Source organism: Amia ocellicauda, chromosome 4, assembly GCF_036373705.1.
Source record: "Amia ocellicauda isolate fAmiCal2 chromosome 4, fAmiCal2.hap1, whole genome shotgun sequence".
In the NCBI taxonomy this organism is placed as follows: Eukaryota; Metazoa; Chordata; class Actinopteri; order Amiiformes; family Amiidae; genus Amia; species Amia ocellicauda.
The window spans coordinates 28617515-28636254 of NC_089853.1; the positions used below are offsets into that span (position 1 = coordinate 28617515).

Consider the following 18740-nt stretch of genomic DNA (forward strand, 5'->3'; position numbering starts at 1 on the left):
ACGTAATTCTGCATTGCAGCCCTTTGTCAGGGTTTCGTAAAGAGCATCATTAAAAGCATTCGGCGTGTCAGCCTGGTGTGTTTATAAGAATTTGATAAGAAAAGTATTGTTTACTGATTTATTTAATTTGTCTACAGTCAAAACAACCACAAGCAGCAGCACAGAAAACAGTTCCAGCTACAGAGAGACAGCTGATGGCTCCTGGGAGTCGCACACCTTAAACAGTTTCCATTAGCTTCCTTTGCAGTCCACCTAAAAATAGGCATCTGTCCTACACGATTCTCATCCTGATGTAGTTTTTTTTTTACTAATTGTTTGTGATGAATAAAGTCAGTGGAAACCTTTCTATTAAGTTCTCAACAACCATTTTTATAATTAAAACCACATCTTGGCCTTGTTTTTGGATGTTAGGTAAAACTTTTTAAACAATTTAAATATTTTTTTTAACCTTCTTGGGTGGCCTTTCAATAAACATGTCTCTAGTAATGCTTTTACAATTCGATGCTAAAGCTGCAGTGGTACACATGCGGTCAACCCCTCCTTGTCTATTGAATTTAGATTTAGTTTTTGAAAAAGTTCAAATCAATCCATGTGAGGTAGTTACATGTTCAGTACCCTTCACAAACCAACCATTACTATAAATACACCTAGATGCAATATTAATGAAAATGCTTTTTTGTTTGTAGTGTTCGGGTGTGGTAGGGTTCAAGTAGGGGAAATTGAAGTGACTGCTTATTGCTTCTTGCATTCCTAACAGAATGGACCTCAGTAGCAGCAGCAATATGCAACATAAACCTCAAACCCTGTAAAGCAAATGCAATGAGACTTCATCCACCCACACGCTGTACCGGTCCGGGTATTAAAAGAAGCCTTTGACCAGCGGGGTCAGGCTTGATGTTGAGAGTATGCTTCAGTTGTTTTGAGAATAATGGCAAAACTTCTCAGTTAGTCAGTGTAGCAGCCAAGTGCATTAGCTTTGATAAAAGCATCGTTATTTTACCAGATTTTGAGCAAATGCTGCTGTTTGTTTTGGAGTGTTAATAAGCCTAATGGAGCCATGAAGCGCCTTTAAAACAAATAACAAATATTAGTATGACCATAGTCCACTGAGCCCTGGGAATGTGAAGAATTAGGACAACTTTTTTGGTGGTTGTTCTTTAAATGGCTGGCTATTTCAATTATGATTCAATTTTTGCATGGAAATACTGTGCAATTATTAGAAGCCGCCAACATTCCAGTCGAAATGACTTCATAGGACTGTTCTGTTCTCTACCTTACCCATCTAAAGCAGAGGCCTGCTTTTGGCACTGCTGGAGCTGAATGTGAAAACCATGCAAGGTTAACTACTCTTCAACCAGATGAGGCCACCTGTCTTATTTATTAACGGTGGTTTTGCATTTGCACTTGCAAGTCCCTTTACATACAAATACATATTTTTTTAGTGTTTTTCCAATGCCCTATTTGATTGCTCTGGCACAGGATTGTCAGTGTTCAAGTATATGTATATGTGTGGCTATTATTTTATTAGGGAGTTTGAACACATAAATATAGAAGTTGGACATTTTAACACAAACTGTTTGAATGTGTTTCTATGTTTTTAATTATTAACATTAATTTCCAAATGTAGTCTAAAGTATTGTCATTCACTCAATATGTGTATGGTATATAACTCTGCAAATTAATAACTATTCGCCTATAGCATCTCAAAGTATCATTCTCAGTTTGTTTTCGAATGTGCTGTGTGTTATACACATTCTGAGGAGGGCCCGTCTCTCTGATGCAACCCTGTGTCTCAACCCAGGCCACAGGAATTCTGGGGGGGAGTAAATCAATAAGGCTTTAGTGTTGGGGGATCTTTTTACAGTTAAAATGTGTGCTAAAACCTGGTGTTTTGGGAGAACTTCCAGAAAATGAAGTGCATTGTAGCAAAGTTCTCCTTGTTTATACAGAGCATTAAAACTTGAAATACTGCAGGCCTTGGAATTTTCCTCCCAGATAAACTAACGCTGAATCTCTTGGAATCCCATTACAAATCAGTCTAACTTCATCAGTTTTATACTTAAGTTTCACTTCCGTAACAGCATCTGTCATATAATCTTGCTTCATGTGCTTGTTCAAGAAAAGACTGCATTTCACAGCACATTTGGAAGATTTTGAACTTTTTGTAATAAGGGGTTACCTTTAAAGATGTCTAACTTGCCTCTTTAAATTCTGACCTTGAAAATGTCCAATCCAAATGAAAATGTAATAAAAAACTGACATAACCCAAAATTTACCAGCATCACTGACACTAGAACTTCAATTTGATTGCACATTAACTTATCGAAATGTCTGATCCTGCCCCACCTTTATGTAGTGAGCACCAATTTGAATGAGTTATGGTTTAATTAAAATTGAAATGTAATACTTTGAGGTAGTAGAATAAATTTACTTCTTCACTATGAAATGGTGTTTGGGTTTTCCAGAACCATTTTCTATGTGCAATGTACGCAAGTCAGTAGCTATCTTGTATTTCATAAGGATTTAACACTTTGCATCCCAGAACATAAACACCAGCTCTGTCTTCAGTAGGTCTATAATAGTATACTTCATGTTTGAACATTTTGTTCTTACTTTCTAATTATACAAATGTGTAATATGTACGTTTATGGCCAGTAACTGTATACACCTTGTGGAATGAGCTGGGAAGGCAGATAAATATCTCCTGATATCTCACGTTCACTTAATTATGATAAACTATACCCACAGAGCCATCTGTCATGAAGCAGGAATGTTTATCTTGGAGAGGATTTGTCTTCTCAAGTCTCTGTTATGCACAATAAAACACAATTGCAGTGCTTTCAGTTTTTTTTTCTTTTTTTTTTTCTTTCTTACTTTTGTTTCTCTTTGTGACATTGAACATTGCCATTGGGTATTTTGGCTGAGAGCTCAGTGATCATCAGCATGAAACTATTTGAAAGAATCAACCGATTATTTGTGTCTATGTAACCATGTTCTTTGGCAGATATTTTAACTGGAGCATTGTACGCACAAAAAGATAAATGTGTGTTTTATACAAATCCCTTTTTTGTACTTGACTAATAGATTAGTTGTTTAATACAATAAAGTAAGAAGATGTTTAGATAGCCTTTGTCTTCAGGTCTTAGCATTTCATGGTAGTATACATATAAACTCTTAAAAGAATTAATGCTTTTAGTAAATAATACAGCTATAGTTTTCCCAATGTGTCCTTAATGTCAAGTGTGTTTTATAAGGCTCACCTGAAGATTAATCCACATTCACAGTGGTGTAGTAATTCACAGCGTTTTTTGTGCTTCAATTCATTTTCCCTTAGTCACCAATTGTACTGCTTGCTGTCAGAAGATGATTAATAAGGCACTAGGGAATGCAAAAATATAGTCCTTCTAGAGTAATAATGGTTGACGCTCCAAATGACATAGAAGAGATTAATGAGTTAAGAGCACTGGGCGTAGCCAGGTTGGGGGAAAGGGAAAAAAGGTGTCTTGGCTTTCAAAGATATTTAAAAGTTTTCTGGGAAAAGATCTGTTTCTATATCTGTTTCTTGCCAAGTCAAGATGCTAGAGCACAGTGCTGACTCAGAGCTCTCGCCAAGTTGACTTGTGAAGTCTGTTACTGTCAGTTGTTTTCTGTATTTGTTTTATATATGTAGAATTTGTTTTGTTTTGAGCATAATCTAGTTTATATATATAATGAATATTTTTTTTACCTCAGTATTGTTTAGAAAGGGAATTTTGGCACAGCATAGGTCACTTTATTGTGTGTCATTTAATTTTTTAAGTGAACTCCTCTGTATGGCACTTAAGTTTTTGTTTGACATAATATTGAAGGTTCCCTGATGCTTGTACATTGAAAACCAGGCTTTTTCTTGTTCCTGTCTTGAGCCTGTGTGGCCCTGGGATTCAGTCTCCCACAAAAGCCAGTGCATTTCCTGCAGAGCTCTGTTCACATTCCCCATGAAGAGGTTGCCATGGTGACTGATACAGCTCCTTACACTGTGCACTTCAGTCACGCAGTTTTGGTGGAGAAGGGCAGAAAACACGGTCACCCCTTAATCTATCAATCTTGCTTTGGATTCAACCCATTAACCTGAAACCCACCCATTTTGAATTAAAACAGTCCATTGCTTTGCTGTACCTTATTATTATTTTTTTAAATATATATATATGTATTCTTTAAATGTTTTTCAATGCATTCACAACTCCTGGACATATCTTTCTTCTTCAAATGGAAATGTTTTTGTTGAAATTAAATAACCAGGAAGGACCAAGATGAATCACTTGAAACTCTTATGTAATTTTTTTATCAGGAATTATTAAGAAATTATCTGACAGTAGTAGTGCTTTGTATTAAATGGTCTAGTTGGTATTGTAAACACATTTGTCAGTAAAGGAAATGTAAATCCTCTACAGGATGCAATGAAGACATAACTTTCTACTGGAGGCCACAGTCTGCCTTCAGTAAATTAAATCCACCTGTTATATAAGTTTACTGCTGATCCTTGTGGATCATATACTTTCTCACTTATCTGTTGTCTGGCTGACCTGACTTGCTGAAATGTCTGATTCCCTTTGGTGATTGCCAACTACAACTGCTTCCTTCAGATCTTCACAAACTCAAATACCAGATTATTTAGAAAAATATAAAGCAGTCAGCATAATCATCCTCATCCTCATTATCAGAAACCAAAACGACAAGTTCCTACCATTTCTAACTGGTTTGAGTTTTTTGTCTTTTGTGTGTGTAGTGTTTATTTATTTTAAACCCTCAGTTTTGTTTGTCCAGCCTTGTCATGCCTTTTAGAGATTAGGGCCAATGTAATAAAAGAAAGAAGCAAATTGAAGTAAGATGAAAGCAATGCACTTAGTGTATCTGTTTGTGCTGTTTGATGGTTTTTAACATCTTAATGTTTTGTCTAAGGTGATCTGATAGTAAAGAATATTGTGGGTTTGTGTCTATGAAAGAGCAAGTTGAAGCTGGTTTAAGCAGACCTGGGTAGTCCTGATGGGGAGACAATAGTAATTTGGAATAACATTGTAAATTCCATTTTTTTTTTTTTCTTCTTCTTTACTTACGTATTTTCTCTTTCCACAGAATAAGTCAATTTAAGTACTGCGGCAAAAGGACTTACGCTTTTTTTCCCCCCTTATAAGCATTTTATATAACCGCTTGTAACATACTGTATCATGTCACTGCTGAAGATCAAACTGTAGATGAGATAGTGAACTGCCTTCAGCACAGGGCAGGAGGGTAATGGGGAGGTTGGGGGGGAGAGCAAGCCTGCAAACCACATTAAAGAACAGAAATGTGATTGGTTAGGAGTGACTTGTGTTTGTCTTGCTTCTGCAGGCAGGAACAGTGCGAGACTCGATGGCCAAATCCCTGTACAGTGCCCTATTTGACTGGATTGTGTTCAGGATCAACCATGCACTACTCAACACCAAAGACCTGGAGGAAAGCATCAAGGTAAGAGACTGCCACAGTTTTGTTTTTCAGATTCTCGCAGATATTTGGTAGTTTTGTCAGTTGCCGTGCATCTATGGGTATGCTACGGTTTATTTGTGTAGGCAGTGGCTGAACTTGTGAGGGGGGCAACTTCTCTGAAAACTCTTCTGTTAGAGGCAGGTGGGAGGTTATAAAATAATTTTAACTGCAGGGAGAAAATTACAATCTTTTCTTGATGGGGGGGAGGGGGAGTTTTAGTATTTGATGTATGGATTCCCTCAGAAGAGCTTTCAGTGGTTAGGCTTGAAAAGCAAACTTCCTTCCACAAGACATCTTGTTTTAATTGTGTTCTGGAGAAGAAGACTTCTGAAGTCCTCTGCAGACCTGTCAGGCTTCCCACCTCCGTGACTGCAGAACTGTTCATAGGACATTTTATTTTTAAGACATTATGAATTGTGTTTTTCAGAAATTGATTCTAAGATATACATATCTGTTCATTTTATCATAATTCCTCCTTTTGCAAGAGGTAATTAGAAAGCAATTCTGTGAAAAGTAATTGTCTCCTGATTGTCGGCACACACAATTAATTGGAAACTACAATTAAATGTTAACATTGGCAAAGCAGAAATAAGTATGAACTACTTTGCAGGTTATGTATCCTATTCTGAGTGCCATGAAATAACTGTTATCAATAGTCTCTCAGATAATACCCAACCAGTGGCACATACCCAAACAGAACAGGAGTGAGGGATGAATATTGTCAGTTTTCACAGAATTTCAGAGGCCATCATTTGGAACTTAATCCAGATGTCTGGAGGAATTACCTAATTGTTCACATCGTGATCCTCTTTAATGATCATTGACATATAGCAAGCTCCCCTGTTATTAGACTCCCAGCCATCTCTCATATTCCTTTTTAAAGTGACTATGGATTTCTGTCTGTAATTTTAATATAAAAATTGTAACACTCCCTCTAGTGTCTGTCTTGCCATAATTGGGCAACACGATGGCCTGTAGAAGAATACTGAATTTCGTCACCTCGGTATTGATCTGTCACAGGAGCAGGCAGGTTGCTTCGGTCTCTCGGCACAGCAGCAGCTGGCCCTGTATCGCGTTGAGCACCTACAGATGAGCAGGCTGATTGCTTTTTCTTTCCCTCCATGCTTGTGTTTCTGAGTAATGACAATCGGGACAGATGGCTTTGCTGATTTCTCTGTGGTTTAGCAGCTGCCGTCATTTCCTTTATAAAAACTTGAATTAAGCTAGATTGTCATGTTGTGGAAAAATGCCAACATGCCTTTATTAAAAAAGAAGGAAATATGGAAGGAAGGAAAGTTTGATCAGTTTAATACAATCTGCGTCTTTTAAATTGCTTTATTTTGATGCAAGCGTGGTCAAATGGAACAGATGGGGTTCATCTTTCTCTTTAACTACCCCCCCACACACCCTGCAAGCACATTTATAACATTCCTGCTGAAAGATGGGGCAAAGTTAAAATCCATGACTATTAGAGGTGTGGTTGCCCTCCCCCCTCTCTCTGTGGAACAAACTCAGGCATCCTTGGCAGAGCAGGGGAAGAAATCAAGTTACATGTGTTGAGCACATGACAAGGGGATGACTGCCCCTCGCCACACCACTTCCATGCATGGCAGAATTCGAACGCTTTTTCACATTCCCATAGCATGACCCAATCTGGGCAGATGGAAGGTGCTGAAATCAGAATCGGAAGTTGTTGTTTTTTCTTCATCATAGCTCAAGAATATGCTGAAACCCTGCAGGTCAGACGGACAGACTTTGCTGCACCTTTATTCCTTTTCCTCTTTTAAATAAAATAACTATTCTTCATGCTGAAGTTTCAATTTCCTTTCCCATGTTGCCATATTGTTTTATGAATCACTTTGAGAAGTAATTCTGCTCATCCTGCTTTTTTTTTTTTTTTTTCTTCCTTCTCCCCCCTTCTTTCTCAGATTTTGTCTATTGGAGTGCTTGACATCTTTGGCTTTGAAGATTATGAAAACAACAGCTTTGAGCAGTTTTGCATTAACTTTGCCAATGAGCGTCTCCAGCACTACTTTAATCAGCACATTTTCAAGCTAGAGCAGGTAAGTTCCTTCAACTGGCCATCGCTGAGCATCCCAGAAGCAGTAAATAATAAAATAAATCAACTGCTTGCAATAATAGCTGTCAATTTCCCAACGGATCTGATGAATCTCTAGATCATGGTAGTAAAGTGACTGTATGGCACTGCACTGAATTTGTAATTGTAATGCATGAAGACTGAAATGCCATTCTACAATTTTTGCTATTATTTGTTGTTTGACTGTCAAAATAGGAATCACACTTAAATATGGAGACCAGAGGTGAACTCACAGCTTGCAACATCATCACACATCCACACATCTGTTGAACAATAGCACCTACATTTTGTAATCGCCCTACAAAAGTTGTTTTTTTGGGAATATTCATCACCCTAGGAGTTACTAGAGATTATGGACAAATTGCTCTCAGAAATGTGTCTGAGGCTAAAGTAAAGTCATATTATTCTAGAGATTAACAATTATATTATTTTTTTGCCAAAAGGATAGTTGGTGCCAGGATTGTAGATTGTCAGTAGTGTGATGAAACCATCAGTGACTCAGTAGTACGTTAATCCTCTCTGAATGAAGTACTGTCTCCACCAAATAGGAGAGAATGCATTAGTCTTTCAGATATCAAATGTTGATTTTTATTTCCACATCGGACGTTAATTTATCTACTAACATTTCTTCACTCTTTCTCTATCTGGACTTCTAGAGGGGCGTATTGTGTTTGTGCTTTGTATTCAGGGAGGTTAAAATGGATTAGTTTATCTTTTTGAAGATTGTCTCACTGTTGATACACATAGCCTGTAGTACTTACTGGAGTCACAAACAATGGGTTGGACCATATTCAGGATGAGATGAGCTACGGTGCAGCAATGAACATTTGTGATCCATGGTATTGGTGATCAATCTCAATAAGATTCCTTTAGTTCAGTGAGTTATAATTGTCAATGAATTTCATAAGGTACTCTGGGTTGCCATGGCAGACAGTCTGATTCAATGCCATTTCTGCTCAGTCATTTAGTTGAAGGATAGGCATTCTAGACCAGTTCCCAATTATATCTTTCTGTGAACCAGTGGTGTTAAGTGAATGATGTTGATCACTGTCTCATGATGTGGAACACATGGCAACTTGTATAGAGCTGTTCACAATGGGCTAGATTTGAATTGCTCATAGCAGTAAAATCAGCATGCACAGCAAAATTAGGTTTTCGTAATACATAGGAGATGTGCTGCACTGGGCTTGGTGTGTTAATGTGAAGATTATTTCTGTAGCTTATTGTATCTCAGTGATGAATGTGATGCTCACACACTCAGACAGCACACCTTACAGTCATTGACATCTTAGCAGTTAGCTTCATTACACAACCTCAAGGGATTTCTTTGCTTCATAGTTACAAAACAGAATTAGGTCAAATCCATTGCAAGTCACAGGTCTTGCATAACTTACATAAGCCAACTCAACTTGAAGTACTTGTGAATGAATGGACGTTGAAGCATCGGTATACTTAATCCCCTCTTTCTAAACAAACAGAGCAGGGCAGATTTATTGCAGGGTTTGCACTGCAATGTCATTTGCACCTTTTTTGGTAGAAGGTACAAGAACAAAGAACTCTTATAATGCAACTGAGCTGCTTCCTCTCATCTGGTATTTGTGAATCCAAATGGAATTTCTATTTGTTTTATTTAATTAATACCTTTGCTATGCATTTCACCTTGGTGGTTCCTAAAGTGTTACAGTCAGTAGGTTTGGCCTTTGCTACAATGATTAAATCTAGACTCCTAGCCCAGCTCCAAGGTTTAAGTAACTGATCAAAAAGGCACTGCCTGTATGTGACTTCAGTGAGCAATCTCAGGTATGCACATGATGGACCAATTCAATGTCTTAAATTACTAATTAAATCTTATTATGACTGAAGGAAAACAAATCCATCTTTTCATTTCAGGCTTTGTTTTTTGTCTCTCAGTGAGTCCCTCTTATTGTCATAGAAGGTCGTGTGGAGCACAGGATAAAGACTAAACTCCCAAAGCCTGAACAGACCACAATATAAATAAAAATATCGATGTAGTTTGACTCTTCCAGGGGGTGACTGTGCTCTCAGAAGAGCAGGGCTGAGCTGTTATGTGACTCTCAGTGTTACATGTGCCCTTGATCACAAAACTGCTGTCTGACAGCCTCGCTGTGGCCTTTCTCTGCCTGCACCCGAGCCCTGGTCCTCAGGCAACACAGCTGTCAGAGCCAGGCCGGCCTTGCATGAGCTCCATTTACAGGAGCTGACATCCACACAGATAGAGTAATTGGAATATGCCAGAAGAAATTACTAATAATTGCACGGTACAGATGATGCACGGTTGGCTCTTCAGATGAGAAGCAAACTGAAGGAGTCCATATGAGTCGTGACTCTGCTGTGGGTTCAAGTGCTTTTTAAATGAGAGGGAGAGGGAGGGAGATAGAGCCAGAGGGAGAGATACAATGATCAATTTAGTTTAATCATAAACTACATCCCCTTCAGATGCCTTTCGCATTTTCACATTTATCTTTTGTTCTCTTATTTTGATGTTCAAATGAAAGCTTAGTCTACAAAAACAGCTATTGGATAAGGAAGTCTGAAAAAGTCTCAACTTACTTTGCAGGTTAAATAAAACAATTATTTTAAAAAACGAATTCATTGCATTTTAAGAACATAAGAACGTTTACAGATGAGAGGAGGCCATTTGACCCATCGTACTCAAGTGTAGTTTTTGTAATATTTTGCACACTGCAAAAGCAAGCAATGCAGATGACTTGGTGGGTAATATTACTATGGAACATAGATAGGAAGTTTTGTATGAAGTTTCCAAAATTGCTGTCCATTTTCCGATCAGAGCTTTGGTTACAGATTGCAAATGCCATCACAGTCATCATATACATGTGATAAGGGGCCAGGGGTATTCTTGTGAAAATAAAATATTTTAAACCTTTGACCTTTCCTTTAGGGTTCATGGGTTAATCGTTTTTTCTGCCTTGTAACTGCTTTCAAATTGAAGATGGTCACAATTACTATTGGACATGTATAGGAAACCATAAGTGGTCAAATTGATAAGTCCTTGATTCTAACCTTTGACCTCAAATGCAACATTTTAGCACATTTAGCTCTATAGTGCCTCACAGCCAGGAGAGCCCATTGTCTATATAGAACAGGGAAGGCGAACCTGTGGCATGCAGAGCCGTGTAGGTTGGCATGCAAAGTGAGCGACTATCTGCGTTTTGTTTGTTTGTTTGTTTGTTTGTTTATTGCCAGGCCGCCCCTTAATTGACTAAACTGATTGGCACTTTAGAAAACCAGTCAGTATGCTTGGCAGTGACGGCACCGCCCCCAAGTCATTGAGCAGCGCTCACGTTATTTTCTGAATATTCAGGTTTTAGGTCGGGTTCTTGTGCGCAGATTTTCGCTGTTATGTGCAGAACCGCAGAATCCTCCGCTCTCATTGGTGGAGCTGCACAGATCGGCACAGAACTGTGAAAATCTGCACTTCACGGACGAGATGTTAATGTTATGATTTATGCTGCGGTGCTGCACTGTGGGTGCAGGAGGAAGATGACAAAAACTGTAAGTCTGTCCTGTTATGATTAATTGTGGTCAGCAATGGACGTGTTTGTTGAAGTGGGGGAAAGCATTATGTCTACCGTTATCTCCTGTTAGAGAAATGGCCACAATCATTCATAAACTCTCCGACAATTAAAAAACTGCATGAAGTTGGCAAAAGAAAGCTGTAAATTCTCAAAAATAAATAAATTATGCCTTTGGTTTGTAGAGTACATTTGTGCATATGCATACTCATGGTAGATTGATATCACTATTATCTTTTGTGCCACACAGTGTATATTAATCTACCAGTTTTAGTTATTTTACAAAATGTAAAAGCAGTAGATATTAAGTAAATATCTAAAGTAAATAGTAAAGGCACATTGGTAATGATTGAGTGCAAGTGCAAACAAAACACAAAACAATATGGAAGGGTTACTAATGCAGCCAAATGAACAAACTTCTACTTCTTGTGTGTAACTGCAGGCCAATGGGAGAATCTGTGGGACTTTGTTTTGGGGGTAGATTGTAATTTTAATGGGGTTTTTAAATGTACTTTAGCATTATAATCCTCAAACTTAAAGCATGATGAAATGTGATTCATGCATTTTACTGCACTGTATCAATACTGCAACATTTAAATTATGTATTCATTGTATGATGCACTTATTCTTTATTCTTTAATGTGGTGACATGCTTTGGCATGGTGTTCCACTATATACAATAAAGATTTATTTGATTTCATTTGAATGAGGATTAAAAATTCTCATTGTCCAAAATAAAAAGGGACATATTCCAAACATGATTGAGCTAGTGAAGTGCTATTACTATTGCTTTTCTATATTGCTTTTGTAAATTCACAATAATCTGTGAGCAAAAATGGAACCTGCATATTTATAATCTTTTTTTGGGAAGAATATGTGCCTTGCTTCATTCAGCTTCATATGCTGCAGCAGACTCCCATTAGCAGACTGGAGCTGCACTTGCTCTCCAGACTACAGAGGGATAAGGGGGGAGGTTCACGATGGTGGTGGTGGCGGCGGTTGATTTATCTGTCCATGGTTTTTAGATTTTTCTTTATTGCGGTTTGTTTTGTTAGCATGTTTGCTTAATAACTTAGTTAAAACAAAAATATATATATATAAATATTGTTTAAAACAAAAAAAATGCTGTTTAGCCTCTATATATACGTATATATACCTCATTTATCATTGGCACCCTTTGGCACTTAGCAAAGTATACAAACCAGACTTTGGGCACTTCAGCCAAAAAAGGTTCGCCATCCCTGATATAGAAGGTAGATAGGAAACCTCATATGGGCTGAATTTGACCTTCATGAAAAAGTCAATGGTCAAATTCAGCCCATATAAAATAATAAACTACTAAACTCACACTTTGTTCTGATAAAATTCCAAGTACCTTGATCTTGACCTATGACCTCTCCTTGAAGGTCAATCAATGCATACAACTGTTTATATTGCCCTACAGAGTGTAGATAGGCTAATGGCTGCTATAGAACTCAGATAGGAACTCATGTGGTCTGTTGCAAAAAAATCCTTCAGTGAGAACTGGCTCATAACTCCTTACATTTTGACTTATACTTACTATGGAACACATATCAGGAATCCTTCCTGTAAGGTCAAATACAAAACCTTCTCATAAATCATTATATTGATGTTATCAAACTGCTTTAACGCTATAATTATGTCATAGATGTTTACATACTAATGCACTGAACTGCCTGCATTCATCAGATACGCTTTTAAATGATGTCCATTTTACAACACAGATGAAGTTTCTAGAAACTTGTGACTCTAGCTTGGTATTGTTCTGCTTTGTCTCTCTGTGGCTCTCAGGGAGCTGTGTTTAGGAACATGTTGTATACTGTCTAGATATTGTTCTTTAGATACAAACTATAAGCCTACATAAACCTTCTGATCACAGCTGTGTGTGTGTTTTCCGCCAGTCTGCACAGATGAGCACAGTGTGAGATGTGTTCACAACTGCTGGCTGCCCTAGATTTTGACCTTCAACATGACCAGCCTGAACACCACAGCATTTTCAGATTCTGCATATTAATTTCAACTGGGGTGTGCTTGTGTTCATGATATTCAATTCAGAAAGAATTAAGAGAGAAAGGACTTCTAAGGAAAATGACTTTGATCTTAGTATATTGTATCAATAACTGCATAAATCAAGTGCTTCCTGCATACTCCTTCTGTCCCTCCATGCTTCTAGCTCTCCCTCTCTGTGTGTCTTTCTCTCTACCCCATTTCTCTGAAAGGTGGCTGTGAGGCAAGTTGTTTTTCTTTCTGCTGCATGTGAAGGACCCCTTTCAGTGTCTGTAATCAATTAAACTCTGCCCATATTGCTTTGGAGTGGATGAGTGTTGCTGGGCAGTGGTCTGTCCTCTGAGTGGAAACGCACTAGCCTGCATTGTGGCCCTCACAGCGGCCACTGTTAGACCCTAATGAAGTCCAGTTCAGAAGACCCACTTACGATTTTAAATGTTAAGGCCATTTGGAGTGCTCTGCTTCCAGACTGGGATACAAGTGAGCTGTAAGAAAAACTAGGCAGGGAATTTGTCCGCTACTCTCTTCTGAAAGGTACAATTTGAGATTGGCCACGGTGATGTGAAGAGGTTAGTATGAGGGGTGTCCTGAGCTGTGAGGGCCCCCTGCAGCATTGGTGAAGGCCTGTGACTTCCAGTGACAACTCGGGCAGCAGGCTCTGAGACCACTGATCTTTCTGGTGTGTGTGTGTGTGTGGGCCTTTCTCTGTGTGTGAGATTGGTGTAGTTGGGAATGGCATAGTATAGATTTGTTCTTCTTTCTGAGGAACTATGTTCTCACCCTGGAGGTGTGAATGTATGGAGGCAGGACAGCAACTTTTTTACATGGTCCCTGTGCAATCTCATAACATTGCTGGGGAAGCCATTTTTTTGTCATCTAATGGTAGACAGCTTTTGTGTAAGCTTCCAACTAAAATTTGTAGTTACTATACATAGTTTTTTTTTTCTTATTTTGTGCCTCAAAACTTGTAAAACGTATGCCGAGTTCTATATATGGAAGATGCTACACTGACTGATGATGTTCTAAAGTAGTAAAAAAAAAAAACAGGTATGTTACATAAACAAATCTAGCAACTCTTAGTGAATGTAAGAGGACATTTTTTTGGAACCACACAGTTGCTTTTTAAACTGGCAGAGGATTACACACTTAACCAGTGATGTGCATCCCCCCTCATTTCCTGTCATTCAGATTTGAGAAATCTTGTCAAAAGCCACAAGTATTATTGTTGGAAAAGACAGCTAGTACAGCAAATAACAACCTCACCAGAAACAACAACCAAAAATCTGGGAAAATACATATAATATGATACGTAGAAAAAATAAATTACAGGAAGAAGCAGAAAATTGATGCTACTCCCTACTTACACTAACTGTAGCAATGCACACAATATTAACCTTTTCCTCCACAATGTCTCATATTTTATATTACATGTGGAAGAAAGTGTAAGAAATAGAAACAAAATTGATGAATGTCCTAAACAGCTGAGGAGATAAATAGTAAATAAATTATTCACCTTAATCATGGAAAACAAGAATAGAGGCTGTAGCCCATAGCACTTTTTATTGTATTTTATCAAGGCCAAAGGGAGAGACCTAGTTACATAGAGAGCAGAGCATAAATGAAAGAGAGGTACTGTCAAGCTTTCTCCTTAAGCTACCATCCTGCACAATGTTTTATTTAAATTTATTTTTTTTCTTTAGTTCAATCTTTTGTGAGATGTTGGGATGTTTTCTGACCAAAATCATAAATGAAACAGTGGCATGCTCATATTTCATTTTGTAGAAGGATGTTTCATGTTTAAACTGCACTCAATCTTGCATGGAGGTCTGATTCACAGTCTTGCACCAGGGTCCAGCAATTCCTACAGCCCCTTGACTGCAGGAGAAATAAACATGATCACACATTACATGTAAACCCTCCAGTGTTTCAAGGAACTTTTAAGAACCTTAGATTATTCACGTCAGACGAGAGAACCCTAAAAGACTGCTGATCTCTGCACGTTCCTATTTGAAACACCCCATGTGAGTCACAGCACACTTCGCTCTATGACATGATCTGAAATGGTGCCAGTGATTACAAATTTACATTGATTTTGTGGTAAACAAAATACCAAGCCTCGAGATTCTGGCCTTGGTGAAAGGCGCGCTCCCCACGAGTCATTCCAGAGGCTGTCAAAGACTTGTGATCTCTTGTTGTTCTCCAGTCTGCAGGGAAATGTAAGGTAACACTCATTGGGGAGTCATTCAGTGCAGTGAAGGGATCAGCAGCAGGGTCTTGAAGCGACTGGAGTGAAAGCGATACTGTACTGTAGACTTCCACACTGGTGGGACACGCTGGCTGCGTTTCAGCTACGTTTGGCATGTGTGCCATCTGCAGCTCGTAAATTTAGAAGGCTGAAGTTGTTCTTGGAAAACCCAGACACCTCACAGGCTCATTAGACTTTTAATGGCATTTTTTTTCTTCATCATTTATGGAGATGCTGTTAATGTTTTTATTTGGGGTTACTGGGGTTCATTCCACAAGTTTCATACTTGCAAGAGATGTATACAGAAAAAAAGACGGGCTTTGCAAAACCTTATAGCCTTCTGGTGTAGCTGGTTTTTTTGTTGTTGTTTTGGGCAGTAGTGTTAAAGAAGGTTAATAAAAGTCTTAATCGGCAGACATATCTGTGGCATTGTATGGTTCTTTAGTTCACTATATTGTAATGCAGCAGCTGTTAGACATAAGTAGATATTTTTGTTTGTTGTTCCAAAACTGTTCATAATATTGTGTGTGTGTCCTCCCCTCCCCCTGAGTGATTAAAAAAGATAATTTAATAATGAATTCACATTGATGTTCTGCCTTTCATTACATCAAAGGTGTCCAGGCTGCTTTCAATCAGTGTCCCAGCTGAATAATGATCGCATGCTGACGTACCACCCCTCTGGGAGGAGCATGACACTCAAATGTACACAGCAATAGTCAATCTGCATTTTGCTTTTATTATATTCTATCTGTAGTTTACAGTCAGTATTCTCAACTATTGCTGCAGCGGATATTATTTACTGCACCAACTACCCATACCATTAAATAATAGATTAAAAAAGCCTCAGAGCAAATTACTTGTCAATAACTTGGAGTCCTTTGCAAAGCTACTTGAACAGATAGTTAAAGTGGGTATATTGAAATCAGAGCAGAAACAAAAACAGATAATCATTCTAATTGCATTACACTAAGTGAGCCAGATCCAAAAGGTAATCTGCCAACGGATGAATCTTGAACTCCTTGAGCAAAAACATATAATGCCAAATTGGACACTTGGTCTCTCTATCCATAACAGAGCTTGTAACCTCATTCTTTGGTCTGTGCTTTAATTGAGTGTCTGAGCAGCTCCCTGAGTTCATAACTTCAGTATATTGTCCTAAAGCTGTTAGACTAGTGGTGGCCAACCCTGGTCCTGGAGAGCCACAGGGCCAACAGGTTTTTGTTCTGTCCAGATCAGATTGTTAACTGCTTAATTGAGCCAATTGTGGGTCTTAATTAGGCAAAATGGCCCTGTGTTCAAGGTATCCAGTGATTGGTGATGTAAGGAGACCTGTAAAACCTGCAGGATTGTGGCTTTCCGGGAACAGGGTTGACAATACAGTGTTAATTAGATTTAAACTGAAATGGCCATTTTCCAATTGTCTGAACCTATTGTTAGTGTTTATTGATGAAGTTAAAAGATGTTGGGATGTTAAAGGATCTCAGATTATGTTTGAAGTGAAGGTTATTCAAACGATGAAAGTTAGACTTTGGGCAAATGATGGAACAAACAAAACGAAAAACATTCCTTTCATATTAACTTTATATAACTCCCTATTTTTCAAATATAAAAGTAAAAATGTACTGCTGCATAATTGTACAGTATGGAGTCTATTCTCTGTGTGTATTCTTGTTGAGGATGTAGCAACAGGCAGATGTAGGGGGGGTGTACTCTCTAGAGTAGCACTTTCACTCCAAAGAGGTGTCTGTACGCTATGGTGGGTGAGTGCCGTGTTTAAACCCAATGAGATTAATGTTTGCCAAGCCACACACACAAGCCCAACGCATAAAAAAAAAAAAAAAAAAAAAAAAAAAAGTAATGTTGTCCTACACTGGCATTTAAATGGAAATTTTAATTGTGCAAAAAATGAGATATCAAAAATGTCTTCACTGGGGCCAAAGTAAACACAAACACCCACACGCAAAAAAAAAAAAAAAAACTGTTCTGGGGCAGTATTTAATTGTCATTATTTCATAAATAACAAACACAACTTCAAAAGGCACTGCAGTGGTCATCCCAAGCACAGTGTCGGGACCTTTTAGGAATGTGTCCTTTATGACCGAGAGTGTCTGAGCTAATATGACTGCATTATCACAACAGTGCAGATGTTATACCCTGATCATTTTACCTTACATTAGTATTTTTGTAAAAAAAAAAAAAAAATGCAGTCTATTGTTTCCCTTTTTGTTTCCTAAATTGGAATTGTCCCTGTTCAGTATTGCACAATGGAATCTATTTTTAAAGATAATGTTTACTGAAATATGTTTGTTATTTGGTGGTATTTGCGGATAGTGTTTTCCTTCCAGATTTTTTTATATATCTACATTATACATTGTTATATATATTTAATTCCTTGAATAAACCTAGAATATGCCTTATTAGGTGATGTTAAACTATCGGCTTCAATGTAGTGTAGAACATCTGTATTATCTGTATATTTTCCAAAAAAGAAATGGAGACTAACTTGTTTGTCCAGCTGAGTTTGTCTTAAAAAGAAAAAGAAAAATTCCATTGATTTTATTAAATCCTGGCTGGATTATATCCTTTATTGTTCCATTTTCATTCCCAGCAATCCTAGGAAACACTGAAAAAACATAGAAATGTTAAGAATGCCTTTCATATTATTAAACCTCTGAGGATACGGCTGACTATAAGGAAGGTTGGTCAAGTTGAACATGAAAAAAACATTACTGGCCTGTTGTTTTGCTTTGGCCCAGTTCCAAAGACACAATGGCCCTAGTTAAGCAACGCCAGCAGCGGTAGGAGTGGGGATTTTGACATGAAGTCATACATCTGTGTTTTTGTTTTTGCCCCAACTGAGCCTTTTTGTGTACATTATGGAAATCTCTTCCAGGGACATAATTTTTCCATAGGCATCCATTACTTGTAAATATCACTGATCCTCGCTATTCCTGTCTTGTACCCTTCGCATTGCTCTGGTGTCTTCAGGCCAGGGATTTGCTTGTAATGCAGCGTGGAATTGCTCTTTCAGTGTTTTTAGGAAAATACGAGGCCAGTTCTCCAAAGTGCGCCCCTGAAAATCGGATTGGGTTGAGGGAATCCAAGTAGTAATCTGATTGATTTGACCACTACACAGAGAAGCCTAAAGCTCAGCACAAGAAGGAAACCAGTTCCTTTAGGAATCCTCTGAATTTACTACCAAACCTTCAGTCATTTTGGTGCTTCTTGCTTTCATTTTTTTCATTGTCATCTGTAGTAATTACTTGAGTGAGCTGCTGCATGGTATCGATACTATCTGGATGTAAAAGCCTTG

At 38.1% G+C, this 18740-nt stretch overlaps 1 protein-coding gene across 10 annotated transcripts in view; it reads left to right on the plus strand.

Annotated features, from left to right (window-relative positions):
• The window catches only part of myo9aa (myosin IXAa), a 175070-nt gene that overhangs the window by 108878 nt on the left and 47452 nt on the right, over window positions 1-18740 (plus strand). For all 10 annotated transcript variants that reach the window (XM_066701740.1, XM_066701736.1, XM_066701743.1 and 7 more), the window contains 2 exons: window positions 5368-5484; window positions 7431-7565. In XM_066701740.1, the coding sequence (XP_066557837.1) occupies window positions 5368-5484; window positions 7431-7565 (252 nt within the window). The remainder of the gene's footprint in view (window positions 1-5367; window positions 5485-7430; window positions 7566-18740) is intronic.